Consider the following 15050-nt stretch of genomic DNA (forward strand, 5'->3'; position numbering starts at 1 on the left):
ATTCTGATTAGGCTTTCAGTTTTTTATACACATCTTATTCAATAATTATTCTGATTAGGCTTTAAAATAAAGGGTAACACTTTATTTGAAGGGGGGTGAATAAGACTGTCATGACACTTTCATAAACATGACATAAACAAGAAATTATTACTGTTTAAATTTTACCTTTAAGAATATAGTTACCTAATTTTTTAAAGTGCAATCATTAATACTTTTAGAACAAATTTATATCAGTAATGATTTCTTGGTTAATGTCAAGTTGTCATAACAAAGACATTTTGAATAATGTCAACTTTGTATTTAAAGTGTCATAATTTACCAAATAAAGTCTTTTAATACTGTCTTCATAAAAATCCAGAAATAATCCAAGTCTGGGGGTTTAGAAATGGCTAAAACAGATAAAATGGAAAAGAAATATTAAAGACTCCCGCTCACTTCATTAAGAGTGGTTAACTTAAACCATTAAAACCAGATTGGTTTGTTTGTTTTGTGTTTTCAACACCTAAGTTTAAAAAAAGTGAATATATTTTATGGTAGAACTAAGTATTTCATTTATGAATTTCCTGGGGATTATGTCGCGTTTTCCCAGAGGTGATATAGCTGTAACCAATGTCACTATGTTAGAAATTCTAAAAGTTGAAATGAGCCCATCAACTAGTTGACATCATGGTGTTTACATAGTAGCCATCATCAGGCAGGATGTACAAATATATTTTCACAAGGTGAAAATATATTTGTAATGTCATATATGACTTTTTCCAGATGTGTGCAGAGCTGCAGTCAATCATGAACCAAAATCAATCCAGGAACTGCAGTATGCTTTTAATAAGATTTTTCTCTGGTACTGGATGGAATGTCAGAGAAGTGTATGAGATTGGTCCAAGACATGTACCAGAACAGTGAGACAGTGGTGAGGTGTGATTCCAGAGACAGAGAGGATCAATATGGGAGGGATCAGGGATCTGCTCTGAGTCTTTCAGTCTGCGGAGGTGATTGTCAGGTCAGGATGGTCTCAGTATATCCACACTGTGCAAGGAAAGTATGGAGCGAGTGCAAACCAACCCATAGCATGATGCTGCCACCACAATACTCAGGTTTGGAAGCCTCACTTTGACTCCTTTAAGCATATTAGTTACTGCAGACAGATAATTAATTCGTTGTATTTGACCTTCAGTCTTTCACTATAAAGGTATTAAGATTATTAGTGTGAGCAGCTGAAAGTCTCTGTTGAACATGAAAGTGTTTGTTTTTGGGGAGACAAAACTGGCTTTACAGAGGACAGACACTGATGTTCATGACAGGCTTCAGCATCGGCTGTTCAACATGCTAACCTATCACCTTTGTTCAGAGGTTGACAGTTTTGGTCTTCTGGGCAAAGTGTTGACATCTAATTTACTTCTACTTTAAAAGGGGTTCAAAATGACTTTCCCACCTTGTCTACTATTCTCCCTCCAAGATCTTTGTGTTCTTAAACCAGTGATGTTTAAAGTATTAGAGCCTTCCTTAGTTCATCACACCTGAATTAAATGATGGTTCATGAACAGAAATCTAAAGAACTTTGACATGCTGAGGTAGTTGGACCATTGGAATCAGCCGTGTTGGAGCAGACTCATTTAAAACTGCCAGGACACCATGAGCGGCCTTTAATGACAACAGCTGGACACTTCAGCAGTTGAATCAGATGGCTGACCTCCCTCAACAGAACATCTCAGTCGTGCAGAGGCCTGGTAAACAGCCATTCATTTGATTCAGGTGTGTTTAGAGTAGTTGCAGGATTGTAGCTCTTGGAGACTGGACTTGGGAATCCCTGCCTTTCCAATCAATCTTCTATCTTTGTTGTCTCCTCCAACTGAACTCGACAAATAGAGAATATGCTGGACTGTGTTTAAAGAATCATTTTAGAGGCCACTATTGTTCAATGCCTGAACTGATTAGCAAGAACAATGAAGCTGAAGACTTTACTCTTTAACACCCTGATTATGTTGTTGATGGTGAATATTGTCGTTTCTTTAAAAGATCATACTCAGGATATGGTCTCTCTACTACAAGGCAAACCTAGTCTGAAATTATATCCAACACGTTTTGAGTTTAGAATAAGAGATCGTTATAGGATGCACCGATTGTAGCTTTCTGGCCGTTATTTATTTTTGTTTGAAAGGAGACAAAGTTGGCAATAGCAGGTCGACTTTTTTTTTTAAACTGCTCCAGTACAGACATGACCTGGTGGGCGGGTCCATCAGCCAGCCATCTCTCACGGCAGAGCTAAAGGGGACATAGGCTGATTATCAGAGCTTTGCTGTATTGACATCAGTGTATAAGGTCAGTTTCACATGTGTTGGCCAATCACTGATCAGCCAAAATAAATGGCATAAATAAAAGGAAAATGGTGACCACTGCCAGTAGGGTACTGGGCATCAGTCAAAAGATCCTCAAACAAATCTAAAACCTGAGATCTCAGGACAAAGCAAAAAATATTCCAGCATATTAAAAACATCCACAGCTATGAACCGTCAGAAGCTCTCACTCCCTTTTCACAAACAAAACCAAACAGACCTGCAAAAAAAAACAATCGTCAACATTTGTTTTGAAATGTTTGCTTCATTTTCTAATCCGATCTGAGCAATAAAAACCTTTTGTTTCTCTCATGGCTTTTCATTTGATCCTGTAATTATTAGACAGTTTTTAGGTTTACTGCAGCCTCACGTTGGAGACGATCTTGTAGATTAATTCAGACTTGATATGGTCTGTTGTTGAAATGTTGCGTTTTTCTGTCATGTTTTATGTTAGTTGGAAGGTGATGGAAGCATTTAAAGTAAATATGACAGCAGTTGTCATGATTACACAAAAAAATAACTACAGCTTGTTTTCTAAGGATAGAAGAGCAGTGAGACTCCACAGCAACACAAAATTATGTTTTAGATGATATACTAAACATTTCTACAGCTTTGATGTATTTGTACATTAAATTAACCAGCTTTACACAAGTCTAACTCTACCATGGAGAAAAAAACATGTCACAGCAGAAATACAGTTTGTTTTCCAATTCTGTGATGAAGAGTTCATTGTTTCATCCCATGGCTTCTCCTAGGCTCCTCCTCCTCCACTGCAGCCTCAGAATCTTCAGCAGGCAGCCCATCTTCCCTTTGGCTCTGTGGATGAGGTCGATGACTATGACCTGCCTCTGTGTCCGCCGCTCCTTCCAGTTCCCGAGTTCCAGCATCCAGGCGGAACAGAGTGGGAATTCTCCCTAGGATGGGATTGTTCTGCTGGAGGCCGGAGATCCACTGGTTCAGAGTGGCCTGGTCTCCCTGGCTGGTCATGCACATGGCGAAGACTGGACCTTCATCCACTGAAAGGTAAACACACACGTCTTACACACTGTCAGACCAGTTAAGCCAGGCTGATAGAAGGCTGCAGCCATCTTACAGTCGTCCACATCAAAGTTCTCCTCGTCCCCCAGGTCACGGTCCAAATCCAGATCTAGCTGCAGAGGGTAGTAGAAGCAGCGCTCTGGATCGTAGACTTCCTCTTCCTGTGGAGAGAATGATCACAGGGTTACAACTGGGAAACATGCTCACTGCATGGGTTATACTTTTACTTCCCGATAAATAAACATAATCAAATCTAACTTCAGAAAATCATTGTGTTCTATTCTACACACAACCAGAAGGAGGTTAGGATCATCAGTGGAAACGGAAACAGTTAGCTGCTCTTCAGATAGAAGCAGCATAAACTGTGTTGAGTATTTGTTCACTTCAGCCCATTCATATGGTAGGTAGCACTTAACAGCCAAATCTGCAAATGCTATTATGGAGTAATGTTATTGATAACACTGATATTAAATATAATAGAGAATTTAAAAACCTTTTCTTCAGGAGGCGTGGGGTCAGCTCTGAGGATGTAGTAGTAGACACAAGTCTTCTTCAGCCACAGGGGGAAGGGCCCCTCCACAAACACAGGCCTGTTTGGGTTATGCTTGGCCAGCAGCTCCATCTGGTTGGGGCTCTGAATGCCTGACATCAGGAAACGGAGAGCAACATGCACTATGAAACTGATGGAATAAAATAAAAATGTTCATCTTTACGATTTGATCTTTACATGAGTAGGAAATCAGAAGCTAAATATCTGATATTTATTGAACTCCAACAAAACACAGCATTTTATATTATCCAACATCACAACTTTTTTTGTTGTCGTTTTGGAAGATGACATGAAACTCCATACCTACAATATGCGGAAAGCCGATTTCTTCCCCACTTTCAGTAATGTCAGTGAAGGGCAGCTGTCAGGAAGAGCAATCAATAACATGAAATTCTTAATGATGCTGATTATTAAATCCAATTTGAAACATGGGAGCTGACATCCATTAGTCGTCTTTCAGTAAATGTACAACAGAATAGTCTGTTTTTCTCTGTAAAAAAAAAAAACAAACAAAAAAAACAAAAAACAAACCCAAACGTACATTAGGATAGTGCTGTAAGATGTATGATCCATATGACTGATAGCCCACATTCTAATGCAGGGGTCTTCAACCCTGGTCCTCAACATTTACTGTTCTGCAGGTTTTAGATACAAATGAGAGAATCGTTACCAGACCTTTGTCAAGCTGAAAAGGTAATTCAGCTGTGTTGGAGAAGGGATGCGCCTAAAACCTGCAGGCCAATACATCTTGAGGACCAGGTTGGAGACCCCTGTTCTAATGGCAGCATTTAAGCTAGGATGAGCCTTTTAGCTTACAAAATACTGTTTGTAAGCTGGATGGAGTACGTTACTGTAGGTCTACAACAGGGGTCTGCAACTCCAATCCTCGGCGTCGAGCAACTTTTAGATGCATTTCTGCTTCGACACACCTGAGTTGAAGCATGAAAGAATCAGCAGGGCTCTGGAGAACCTGACTGAATACTGAGGAGATGATTCAGTCATTTTATTCAGGTGTGTTGGATCAGGAAGACATTTAAAAGCTGCAGGACGCCGTTAAACCCGAGGGTCACAGAACCTAACTTGGCATCAAAACCCCTAGATTTGGGTCCAACTGATACGCACACAATTAGGCCCCATTAAGTTTCTTTAGAAAATGTCTAGTTCTTCTTAACGTTGTATGAGCTAAGATAAGCTAAAACTGTACCTGATAAACTGTAGTTTTAGCATCCAAGTCGTTGGCAATGCGATTCAGGCTCAAGATGGCCAGGTCCACGGGGTCTTCAGGCAGAGGCTGAGGAACAGGGAAGGGATTTACGTGCTTGAACTTGGGGAACCAGTACATGATGCGCTGGTACTTTCTTATAGGGTGGCTCTTCTCCCCAAAGATCTGGACCAGTAGGACCTTAGTCTCAATGTTGGGCATTATACCTGAAGCAAAGACAATAACAGTCGAACTGTAACCTGTGGAATTCGTTTATTACTCAGTATTCCAGCTCCACTTGGAACTCTGCTCTCTATATTAAATGGAGAAGACACCTACCGTAGCTCTCCATCTGCTCCAGAACCTGAACCCCACACTCCTGCTGTCTAGGATAGTGGTTGAACATTCGCTGAATAAAGTTTCTGGGCACAAACACCTCTTTGGGAAAAACATCCAGCAGTTTGTTGTATATGGTTAGGTCTCTCTCTACTCCAAATTCTGGCATTTTCTTCAAAGCAGCATAGATGAACTCCACATGACCACGCCGTCTTATGTCCGTCTTGGTGAAGACATCAATCACTTGGTTAAATGTGGCCTTGGTTTTGGACTCTTTGGATACCTGCTCAAACAAATCCTCCTGGGTGACCAAGGACTTGGTCTTCTTCGTGCCACCGTCATTAACAAACCGTACTGGTTCCGGTTGACTCTTTGCCGACACTGGGCTGCAACGAAACTGCATCAGCACCAACAAATGTTATACATATGGAAGAAACAGTCATATTAAGCATAAACCAGATTGTTTTATTTTTCCATTAATGAAATAATGCACAGTCTGATTAAAATAATAAAGCAACAAGCCAAGAAAGAATGATCTGATTCGCATGGAAATCGGTCCATATGCAGAACAGGGATGTAAATATTGTATCATGTCTTTCGATTTTATATGTTAAAGATCTAAAATGTCTGAATCAGAAAAATGGATCAAACATTTGACCCTGAAACCAGCACATTCAGTTAGGGAATGGGCTGGTTAGTAAACAGACTGGAGTTTACCTGCTGCTGTTGGTTGTGTTGCACAATAAGCTGACCGGAGGACGGGGACAAGAGCAAAGAACCGCGCTGGACAACAGTCCGGCTGGTCCGAACCAGCTGCAAGAGGCACCGGGAACACTTCATCCTGTCAGCGGGGCCATCCGACACGTTTCCATCTGACAGGATGGCACTCGGTCATGAACAGAGCTATGATTCACTCAAGCATGAAAGGACAACGATAGCGCACCTGGACAGCTCAATTTTTACACAAACCAATAAAACAAACACACTAAAGCGGAAAATGTCAGAAAACTACTATTTATGTTCACATATTTAGTTAAATATTCCTCATGTACACATTTGATTAACACATAAAGATATTCTTAAACCAGCGGAGCAAACAAACATACTTTTAGTAAAGTCTCCTTCAAAACTTACTTCATGTGGACGCATCCATGTTGAGAAGCCGGAGGAACATCCTGATTGTTCTTCTTCGTCGTCGTCGTCTTCTTCTTCTTTTGATTTTTATTGGCGGCTGGCATCCAACTTAAGGTGCATTTACCGCCACCTACCAGACTGGAGTGTGGTCATCAGAGATCTCAGAGGGAATTTAACACACCTCAATGGTATACACACACTTACATACACATATTCTAAATATGATTAATGAACCCAGTGTTATTTAAGAACCTAAATAAGAGATTTCTAACATAATTTGATTTATTACCTCAGTGATTCTTGAGAATAGGGACAAAATGGTTTTTAATTTTCCCTTTTAAAAAAAAAATGTTCTGAAAGCCCCACATGCTAATGTACAGGCTCCCAGTTGCAACATTTTATTTATTTATTTTTTTTAATCGACCTGACCCAGAACTTTGTCATCACCATCTGACAAAAATGAATATATAAAATAATTTTTAATGACTCTATTAGTGATATTTTACTCATTTTACAGACAAATGCTTCTCAAGAAACAAAATAAATATTATTTAAAACAAAAAACAACAAAAAGTCCATCTGACGGAGTTGACACAGAACTGAAGGTGGTGACAAACTAGTGAGTAAAATGAAAAACTTGGTACATGTGAAGTAATGCAATTTATGTAAAATACATTAAAATGAACTAAATGATCAGCTGTTCTCCTCTTAATCAAGACTTTATGGTGTGGGATATTCACTGCCACCCCAGTTCTACCACTATATGGATCTTAAGATCCATCTGTACATATAACTATGTTGTCTTTATATCTTTCAAAAATATCTATCAACTACAACCCATTCTGGAGCCTTTCCCTTTTTAAGAATTTCCCTCAATTGAAGATCAACTTCTGGAGATATAAATAACCATGGTGGAATTTCAGACTGAGGAACTGTAACACTATACTTGAACATAGTTAAACCAAGATGTTTTGCCTTTATGTCCCCAATCCATCCAAAACTACTACAATTTAATTTATGATGTTCCTAACAGTCCTTCAGCACCATCTTAGCTGGATGATCATACTTATGTCCTTGTAGGTTCACCCAGTACATATACATTAGCTTCAACCTTCTTAATCTTAACGGAAGTTCACCAGTTTCTACTTGTAGAGCAGCTAAAGATGATGTTCTGAAAGCCCCACAACAAATTCTCAATCCTTGTGTTCGCTCACTATTAAGTTTTCTCAAATGACTGTCAGCAGCTGCCATATATGCTATACTCCCGTAATCCAGAGTAGATCTCATGAGAGCCTGATAAACTCCCAACAGTGCACTTCCTGAAGCTCCCCATTCCTGTCCTGAGAGACATCTTAACAAATTATTCACTTTTTTATATTTATTTTGAACTGATTCTATTTGATGTTTCCAAGTTAAGCTTTCATCAAAGATGACACCTAAAAACCTGTTTTTACTTGTTCAAGCTTTTGTTTATAAAGGTTCAACTTAACTTCCTTATGTCTTCTATAAAAACAAATAACTTGAGTCTTTGCAATTGACGTCCTAAATTCCCATTTATTAGTCCAACCTTCCACTTTCAAAATGGCATCCTGCATCTTTTTCTGCAAATACACCAGATTATGTCCCCGCCCCCATAGAGCACCATCATCTGCAAATAAAGATTTGCCTATACTACTATCTATCTCATCAAAAATGCCATTAATCATAATATTTAAAAAAAAATTGGGCTACACACACTACCTTGAGGAGTACCATTCTCAACAGCATACCTAGTAGAGAAATTTGCCCCAACCCTAACTTCTATTTCTCTACCAAAGAAAATATCCAAAACCCAATTATAAATCTTACCTCCTATACCAAGTTTCCYTAATTTAATCAATAATCCTTCTTTCCATAACATATCATATGCCTTTTCTATGTCAAAGAACACAGCTATCACTAACTCTTTATTTGCTTGAGCTTTACTTACTTCTGACTCTAAACACAGAACTGCATCCATCGTATTTCTCCCTTTACGAAAACCACTCTGAAATGGACAAAATTTATTTTTACTCTCGATAAAATATGAAAGCCTATCTGTAACAATCCTCTCCATTATTTTTCCTAATTGAGATGTAAGAGCTATAGGTCTATAATTTGACGGGTCTGTTGCATTTTTACCAGGTTTTAACACGGGAATTATAACTGACTGTTTCCATTCTGCAGGAATACTCCCAGTCATCCAAATCAAATTAAACAATTTTAATATAACAGTAAGAGATGAATGTTTAAAATGTTTGAGCATTGTATAACACACTCCATCCTTCCCCGGAGTTGATTGCTTAGCATTATTAATAGCTTTTTCTAACTCATACATAGTAAAAGGCATATCTAAATCCTGATTTGAAACTACTCTCCTAGTAGTAACTTCTGGATTTTCATCCAATAAATTTTCTTTATTACTTTTCATATCTTCAGATAAATTTTCTGAACTCTGCACCTTAATCAACGTTTCTGCTAATAACTCTGCTTTTTCTTTATTACTAACCGCAATTTTCCCATTTAATTCTAAAACAGGTAAGGAAAAACTCTTTTTAACACCATTCATTTTCTTAATAACTCTCCATACCTCTGGCAATTTGGTCTCTCGTCCAATGGAATTACAATACACTCTCCAACAAGCCTTCTTAGCTGCTCTAATAGTCTTCCTAACTATAGCTTGTGCTTTCTTATATTGGATTAATGTCTCAAAGGTATGGCATCTTCTTACCAATTTAAAAGCTTTATTTCTTAACATCCTGGTTCTGCAGTTATTATTCCCCCTTAAACAGCAGAAACATTGGCGCACCGGAGTAGTTCCGAAGTATCTTCCCCCTTTTTTGTTAGGTTAATTGCTCTTTATTTATTCTTTGTTTTTATATATATGCTTAAATATATATAAGGTTGGTGTCATATGTGAGCTTAAATTTCAAAATAAACATTAAAGTGTCACAGAAAATGCATTTTATCATCTGAAGAACCATAACAGAATCCAACCATATCTTTCCCATTCCAGGGCAGCCCAGGTGAAAAAAAAAGTATACTTTAGTATACTAAATTTTAACATACTTTAGTATACTTTAATCGATGTACTTAAACTGTACTATTTTGGAACAACTAATTTTGTGCTTAGTATACTTTAGTAGTTAAATTACAACTAATAGTATATTTTAGTATACTATATGTACTTTTTTGGAACAAGTGTACTTAAAGTATACTTTTTAAATATCATATTTCCTGGGAGAGACTTTCATTTTTTCATCATTTAATTAATAGATCATTATGATGCTCTGCTTTCTGGTCATCCTAAAAAACATTAGCTCCAGTGTGTCTACTTTAGAACTTAGATGGAAGAATGTTGAAGAAGACCAGAGAGCAAGTGAACATCACATCAATTTGAAAGTCTCCAGTGAGTTATTTATTATGTGTTACATTTTATTGATTCTTTATTTTGTTAAGTTTCTTGATTTTAGAGTTTCTCCAGTTTATATGTTTATGTATTTATTTCTAGTATCTATTTACACTAGACATTATTTTTCAGTTGTTAGTAACATGTTTTCTTTTATTCCCCTTCACTTTTGCTTCTTCATATCACCAGAGTTCACTAGTATTTTGCATTTCCACAGTTCCTAATTAGTTTTCTCTAAATTTTAATTCTTCATCATCTTATCAATATAACTGTCTTTTTACTTAATACTATAATGTGCATGCAAACTTTCAAGTTCTTTATGTCTGTACTGTTTTTAACTGTAAAGCACTGTCTCTATTAGGTGCTCTGTGAATAAACGTTGTTTAATTTGAATCAGAAAAATTCTGAAGGGATCAGTAATTATCAATAGTTGAAACTAAAGACATGCTTTAATTTAATATAATTTATTTATTTATTTTGCCGTAACCTAAAAAAAATGGAGAACACTCTACAGTCCTTCATTCATTTATGCTAAAGCCCAAGCTTGACAGGGTGCAGTAACACCAATCGTCTTGTGGTGACGACAGAGGCTCACTAACTGCAGACACATTTTGTCACGCATGATTGGTTTAAAAAGTTGAGATCTTTGTTTATGGTATTCCAGTTTCAAATCTCTTCGCCTACGGTTAGAAAAACTGAGATTATTACAGTTGGGGTGAAAGTGGTGTTGAGTAAACGTTTAATATTTTCTAAAATGCCATTAGAATAAACGACGTGATTTGTTTTTTGTTTTTTTTGTTTAGTTTTACTACATTTTTATAACCATTTGCGTTAGAGTTCTTAGTGCATCCAGTTGTGTTTAGTTTCAGTGCTAAACAGTGTTTTATTTAGAGGAGAAAACGCGTTTCCGGTGTTGCTATCCGCGCAGATTTGGAGATTGACACGCAATGAGCGTGTATGCATGACACTCCTCTATCAGCATGGAAAACTCACCGTAGCCTGGCGTTGACTCTATATCCAAACAAACTGCACTTTTAAAGCTGAAACCTGGACTTCGGATTATGGATTCCTCCACCAACAGTCTGGGTAAGTAAGAGTCAAATTCGCCCTTTGGTTTCAACTGGGATTAGTTGTAATTATGTGGATCGCTGTGTGAAAACTTCACTCCCATGCAGCAAAGGAGTTTACCTCACTGTAAAAGCCTAAACGTTGTCTTTACTTTCGCTCAGCGCAGCTAAGACCTAGAAAATCAGCTGTAACATTTATTAAAACCAACCAAACTGTCAGGTCTGTCGTCCTGCTGCATGGGACGCAGCTTTTAGGCGCAGAGCTGCCGCATTCTTCACCGTGTTTTGATGGGCTTCGGACAGGCTCAAAGTGACTGACTGCACACCGAGAGGAAACTGAAGCACCAGTTCTCCTCTTTTGTCTTTTCTTTACCTTTCTTTTCTCTCCATATCTGCAATATGTGTAAGAATCTAAGCATGACCGCAGCCCTCATGCGTGGGTGTGTGTGCGCATGTGGAAGAGCTGCAGATTTGTAGTTAGCGCTCCTGCACGCGCCAGAATCGCCCAGACTTGTTCAGTGCGCGCGGGCCGAGGTCAGATTTGCTGCGTGGAAACTTGGAGTTTGTTAGTTGGACCTTCCTGGGCTGGAAGACCTCTTCCACTCGAGTGAAAATGGAAGTAAAAGGGTTCCATCTGCAGCGTTGTGACTGTGCTCAGCAAAAAGAAAAGCTTTATGGAGCGAAAAGGACATTTCTAGAAACTTCCTTTAGTTTTAGATGTGAAATGTTTGATTTATCCCCTGCTTTAGCACTTCATTAGATTTGCATAAAACTCTCCCAGGTGAAAAAAGTATACTTTAGTATACTAAATTTTAACATACTTTAGTATACTTTTATCGATGTACTTAAACTGTACTATTTTGGAACAACTAATTTTGTGCTTAGTACACTCTAGTAATATTAAATTACAACTAATAGTATATTTTAGTACACTACTTTTTTGGAACAACTTCAAGTGTACTTAAGTATACTTTTTAAATATATTTCAGAGCTTTATTATTATATTTTTGATATAATTATATTTTGAGTGATCTGCACAGTGGCGCAGTTGGTAGAGCTGTTGCCTTGCAGCACGAAGGTTCTGGGTTCGATTCCCGGCCTGGGGTCTTTCTGCATGGAGTTTGCATGTTCTCCCTGTGCATGCGTGGGTTTTCTCCGGGTACTCCGGTTTCCTCCCACAGTCCAAAAACATGACTGTCAGGTTAATTGGCCTCTCCAAATTGCCCCTAGGTGTGAGTGTGTGTGTGCATGGTTGTGTGTCCTGTGTGTCTCTGTGTTGCCCTGCGACAGACTGGCAACCTGTCCAGGGTGTACCCCGCCCCTCGCCCGAAACGTTGGCTGGAGATGGGCACCAGCATCCCTCCCGACCCCACTGAGGGACAAGGGTGAAAGAAAATGGATGGATGGATGGATATATTTTGAGTGTAATAATTACTGAGATAGCTTCAGGGAAACCGAGCTGGACGGGCTCAACCGAACCAACTTCATGTTACGTTGGCAAGCCACTCTACTGCACGTATCGCCGTCGCAACGGGGCAAAAGTCCACAATTAGGTAAATGATAATTCATGCCTCAAGCCGCTGATATGTGAAGGCCAGCCGAGACGCGAACCCCTGCTCCAGACGAGATTGACTGATTGAATCGGCTGTTTAGGTCATGATAAGAAATAAATTTAAAATATGCTAGTTTTAAAACTTGCCATGTCTTGATTGGAAAGCCCAATTATAGTTTTCAGATTAATAACTTATTATTAAACTAATGACAGTGAAGTGGCACTCTTTCTTCGGTTTTTTAAAAGAAACCACTCAGAGCTGCAGACACAATAACTTCTTCACTCGCACGACATGACGAGTCCTTTAGGTTTAGATGTCTTTACTTAAAAATAAAGAGGTTACAAGTCATTTGCACGCACGTTAAGAAAACTATATGCTCTCGTACAGCTCTGTCTAATATGGCACTGCACATTCTCCATTACGTCACTACAAGGGAGCGTCAAGCATTTTTCATATCAATAATTTTCTTAGAACTAAAACTACCTATCAAGATGAATTAAGAATTATATAAAATATAAACTGCAACTATAAAATGTACTTTTCCACATTCTATCTGTCCTGCTTTATGGCTCTTACATATCCGGCCCCTAATTGGGTATACTGTAAGATTACGCAATTATCAATTAACATAAAACTAAGAGCCATCAAAACCAGATTATGAATAAACTACAAATAAACAGTTCTTAAACAAAAAAGTCTCTCTCGTTTTTGTTCTTCTCTTTATATGGCTTCTTGCAATAAGCATAGCTTATGCACAGATCTCTCCAGGATGCTGTTTTTTGTTTGCAACTTCACACGGCGTACAGTTCCACTGGAGTCAGGTAGGGTTTGTACTACTCTTCCTATGATCCATKTGTTGCGCGGAGAGGAACTGTCGAYTACCAGTACCACATCTCCAGGTTCAAAGTTCCTCTTCTGTTTCAKCCATTTCTGGCGTTCTTGGAGGAGGGGTAGATACTCACGAGTCCATCTGCGCCAGAATAGATCCGCAAGATACTGTACTTGCCTCCAACGCTTTCTTGTATACATATCATCTTGGTTGAAGATCCCYGGTGGCATGTTGGGCTGGACCTTCAACAACAACAGATGGTTGGGGGTCAGAGRATCTAAGTCGTGTGGATCATCTGACACACTGGTTATGGGTCGACCATTTATTATGCTTTCGACCTCACAAAGAAGTGTTTGAAGGCTATCGTCGGTGAGGGTCTGTTCCTTAAGTAGAGCATTGAGAATCCTGYGAACTGAACGGATCTGCCGCTCCCAAATCCCTCCCTGATGTGATGCCGCTGGACTATTGAAAATCCACTTGATGCCCTTCCTYTGCATCGTTTTCTCAATTTCTGATTGRTTCAGGTTTTCCAATGCCTCTCTCAATTCCTTCTCGGCACCAACAAAGTTGGTGCCATTGTCAGATCGCATGATAGAGACCTGTCCTCTTCTACTAACAAAGCGACGGAGGACATTGATACAGGCAYTTGTATCCAGACTATAAGCCACCTCAATGTGTACTGCCCTGATAGTAAGGCAAGTAAACATCACACCATACCTTTTGRCAGTGCCCCGGCCCTGTTTCACGTCAAAAGGGCCGAAGTAATCTATTCCAACATTAGTGAATGGGGGCTTGTCTGGTACAAGACGATCTACAGGCAGAGGTGCCATTTTCTGTTCACCAGCTCGTCCTTGTAATCTTCTGCAAACCGTGCATTTGGATATGAGCTTCCTAATGGCGGAGGTTGCTTGTGGGATCCAAAACTTCTCTCTCAACTGTGATAACATGTAGTTGYGCCCKCTGTGACCGATCTTCTCATGGATGTCACGTAGAATGAGAAATGCAACTCTTGAATGTTTGGACAGTATCGCAGGATGTTTTGTGTCTGCTGGCATGGCAGCTTTAACTAACCGTCCTCCTACCCTTAGAATGCCATCCTTTAGCATGGGATCGAGTCTGTACAGCTGGCTGTTCTTCTTGACAGACTTATTATTSCAGAGTGCACTAATCTCCTCAGGAAAGCATTGGGCTTGGCTGTACCGGATGATTTCCGCTTCTGCTGTTGTCAGCTGTTCCAAGGTAAGTTCTTTCTTTTCCATGGTACTCCTGTACATGTCCATGCTTTGCTTCACAAACAACCTTTGCTTCTCTGTATCATTTTCGGTTTGACTGATTTCACTTTGAAACTCTTTTCTTTTGTTTTTCAAGTTGGTCAGCAGCTCTCTAACTTTCATAATCCATGCAGTCGCCCTCTTCAGCCGGTTCCAACTGTCGTAGTACTCAAGTAACTTGTTCATACAATCAAGCTTTTCTTCAGTTGTGATGGTGTTTACTGTGACACTTTTCACCTCTGAGTCATCCTGTATGCTGTGATTCAGGTTGTCTGGTCTCTGTGGCCATTCACTTTCTGGTTGTGAAAGAA

General features: G+C 39.1%; 2 protein-coding genes across 3 annotated transcripts in view; one reads left to right on the plus strand and one right to left on the minus strand.

Moving 5' to 3' along the window:
• Positions 1-2895: 2895 nt before the first annotated feature.
• On the minus strand, positions 2896-6700 carry ecsit (ECSIT signaling integrator). Its single transcript, XM_008434934.2, has 8 exons — positions 6593-6700; positions 6176-6330; positions 5462-5855; positions 5126-5349; positions 4225-4282; positions 3865-4013; positions 3427-3532; positions 2896-3349 (listed from the first exon to the last, which is right to left on the minus strand). The coding sequence occupies exons 2-8, from the start codon at positions 6296-6298 to the stop codon at positions 3060-3062; spliced, it is 1344 nt and encodes a 447-aa protein (XP_008433156.1). The 5' UTR covers positions 6299-6330; positions 6593-6700; the 3' UTR covers positions 2896-3059.
• Positions 6701-10801: 4101 nt separating this feature from the next.
• Positions 10802-15050, plus strand: part of eml3 (EMAP like 3) — a 57804-nt gene continuing 53555 nt past the window's right edge. Inside the window, exon 1 of one of the 2 annotated variants that reach the window (XM_008434932.2) lies at positions 10802-11105. In XM_008434932.2, the coding sequence (XP_008433154.1) occupies positions 11081-11105 (25 nt within the window). In that variant the 5' untranslated portion in view covers positions 10802-11080. The remainder of the gene's footprint in view (positions 11106-15050) is intronic. The other variant, XM_008434933.2, reaches the window with a different exon arrangement.

This window comes from Poecilia reticulata, linkage group LG18 (assembly GCF_000633615.1).
Source record: "Poecilia reticulata strain Guanapo linkage group LG18, Guppy_female_1.0+MT, whole genome shotgun sequence".
NCBI classification, from domain to species: Eukaryota; Metazoa; Chordata; class Actinopteri; order Cyprinodontiformes; family Poeciliidae; genus Poecilia; species Poecilia reticulata.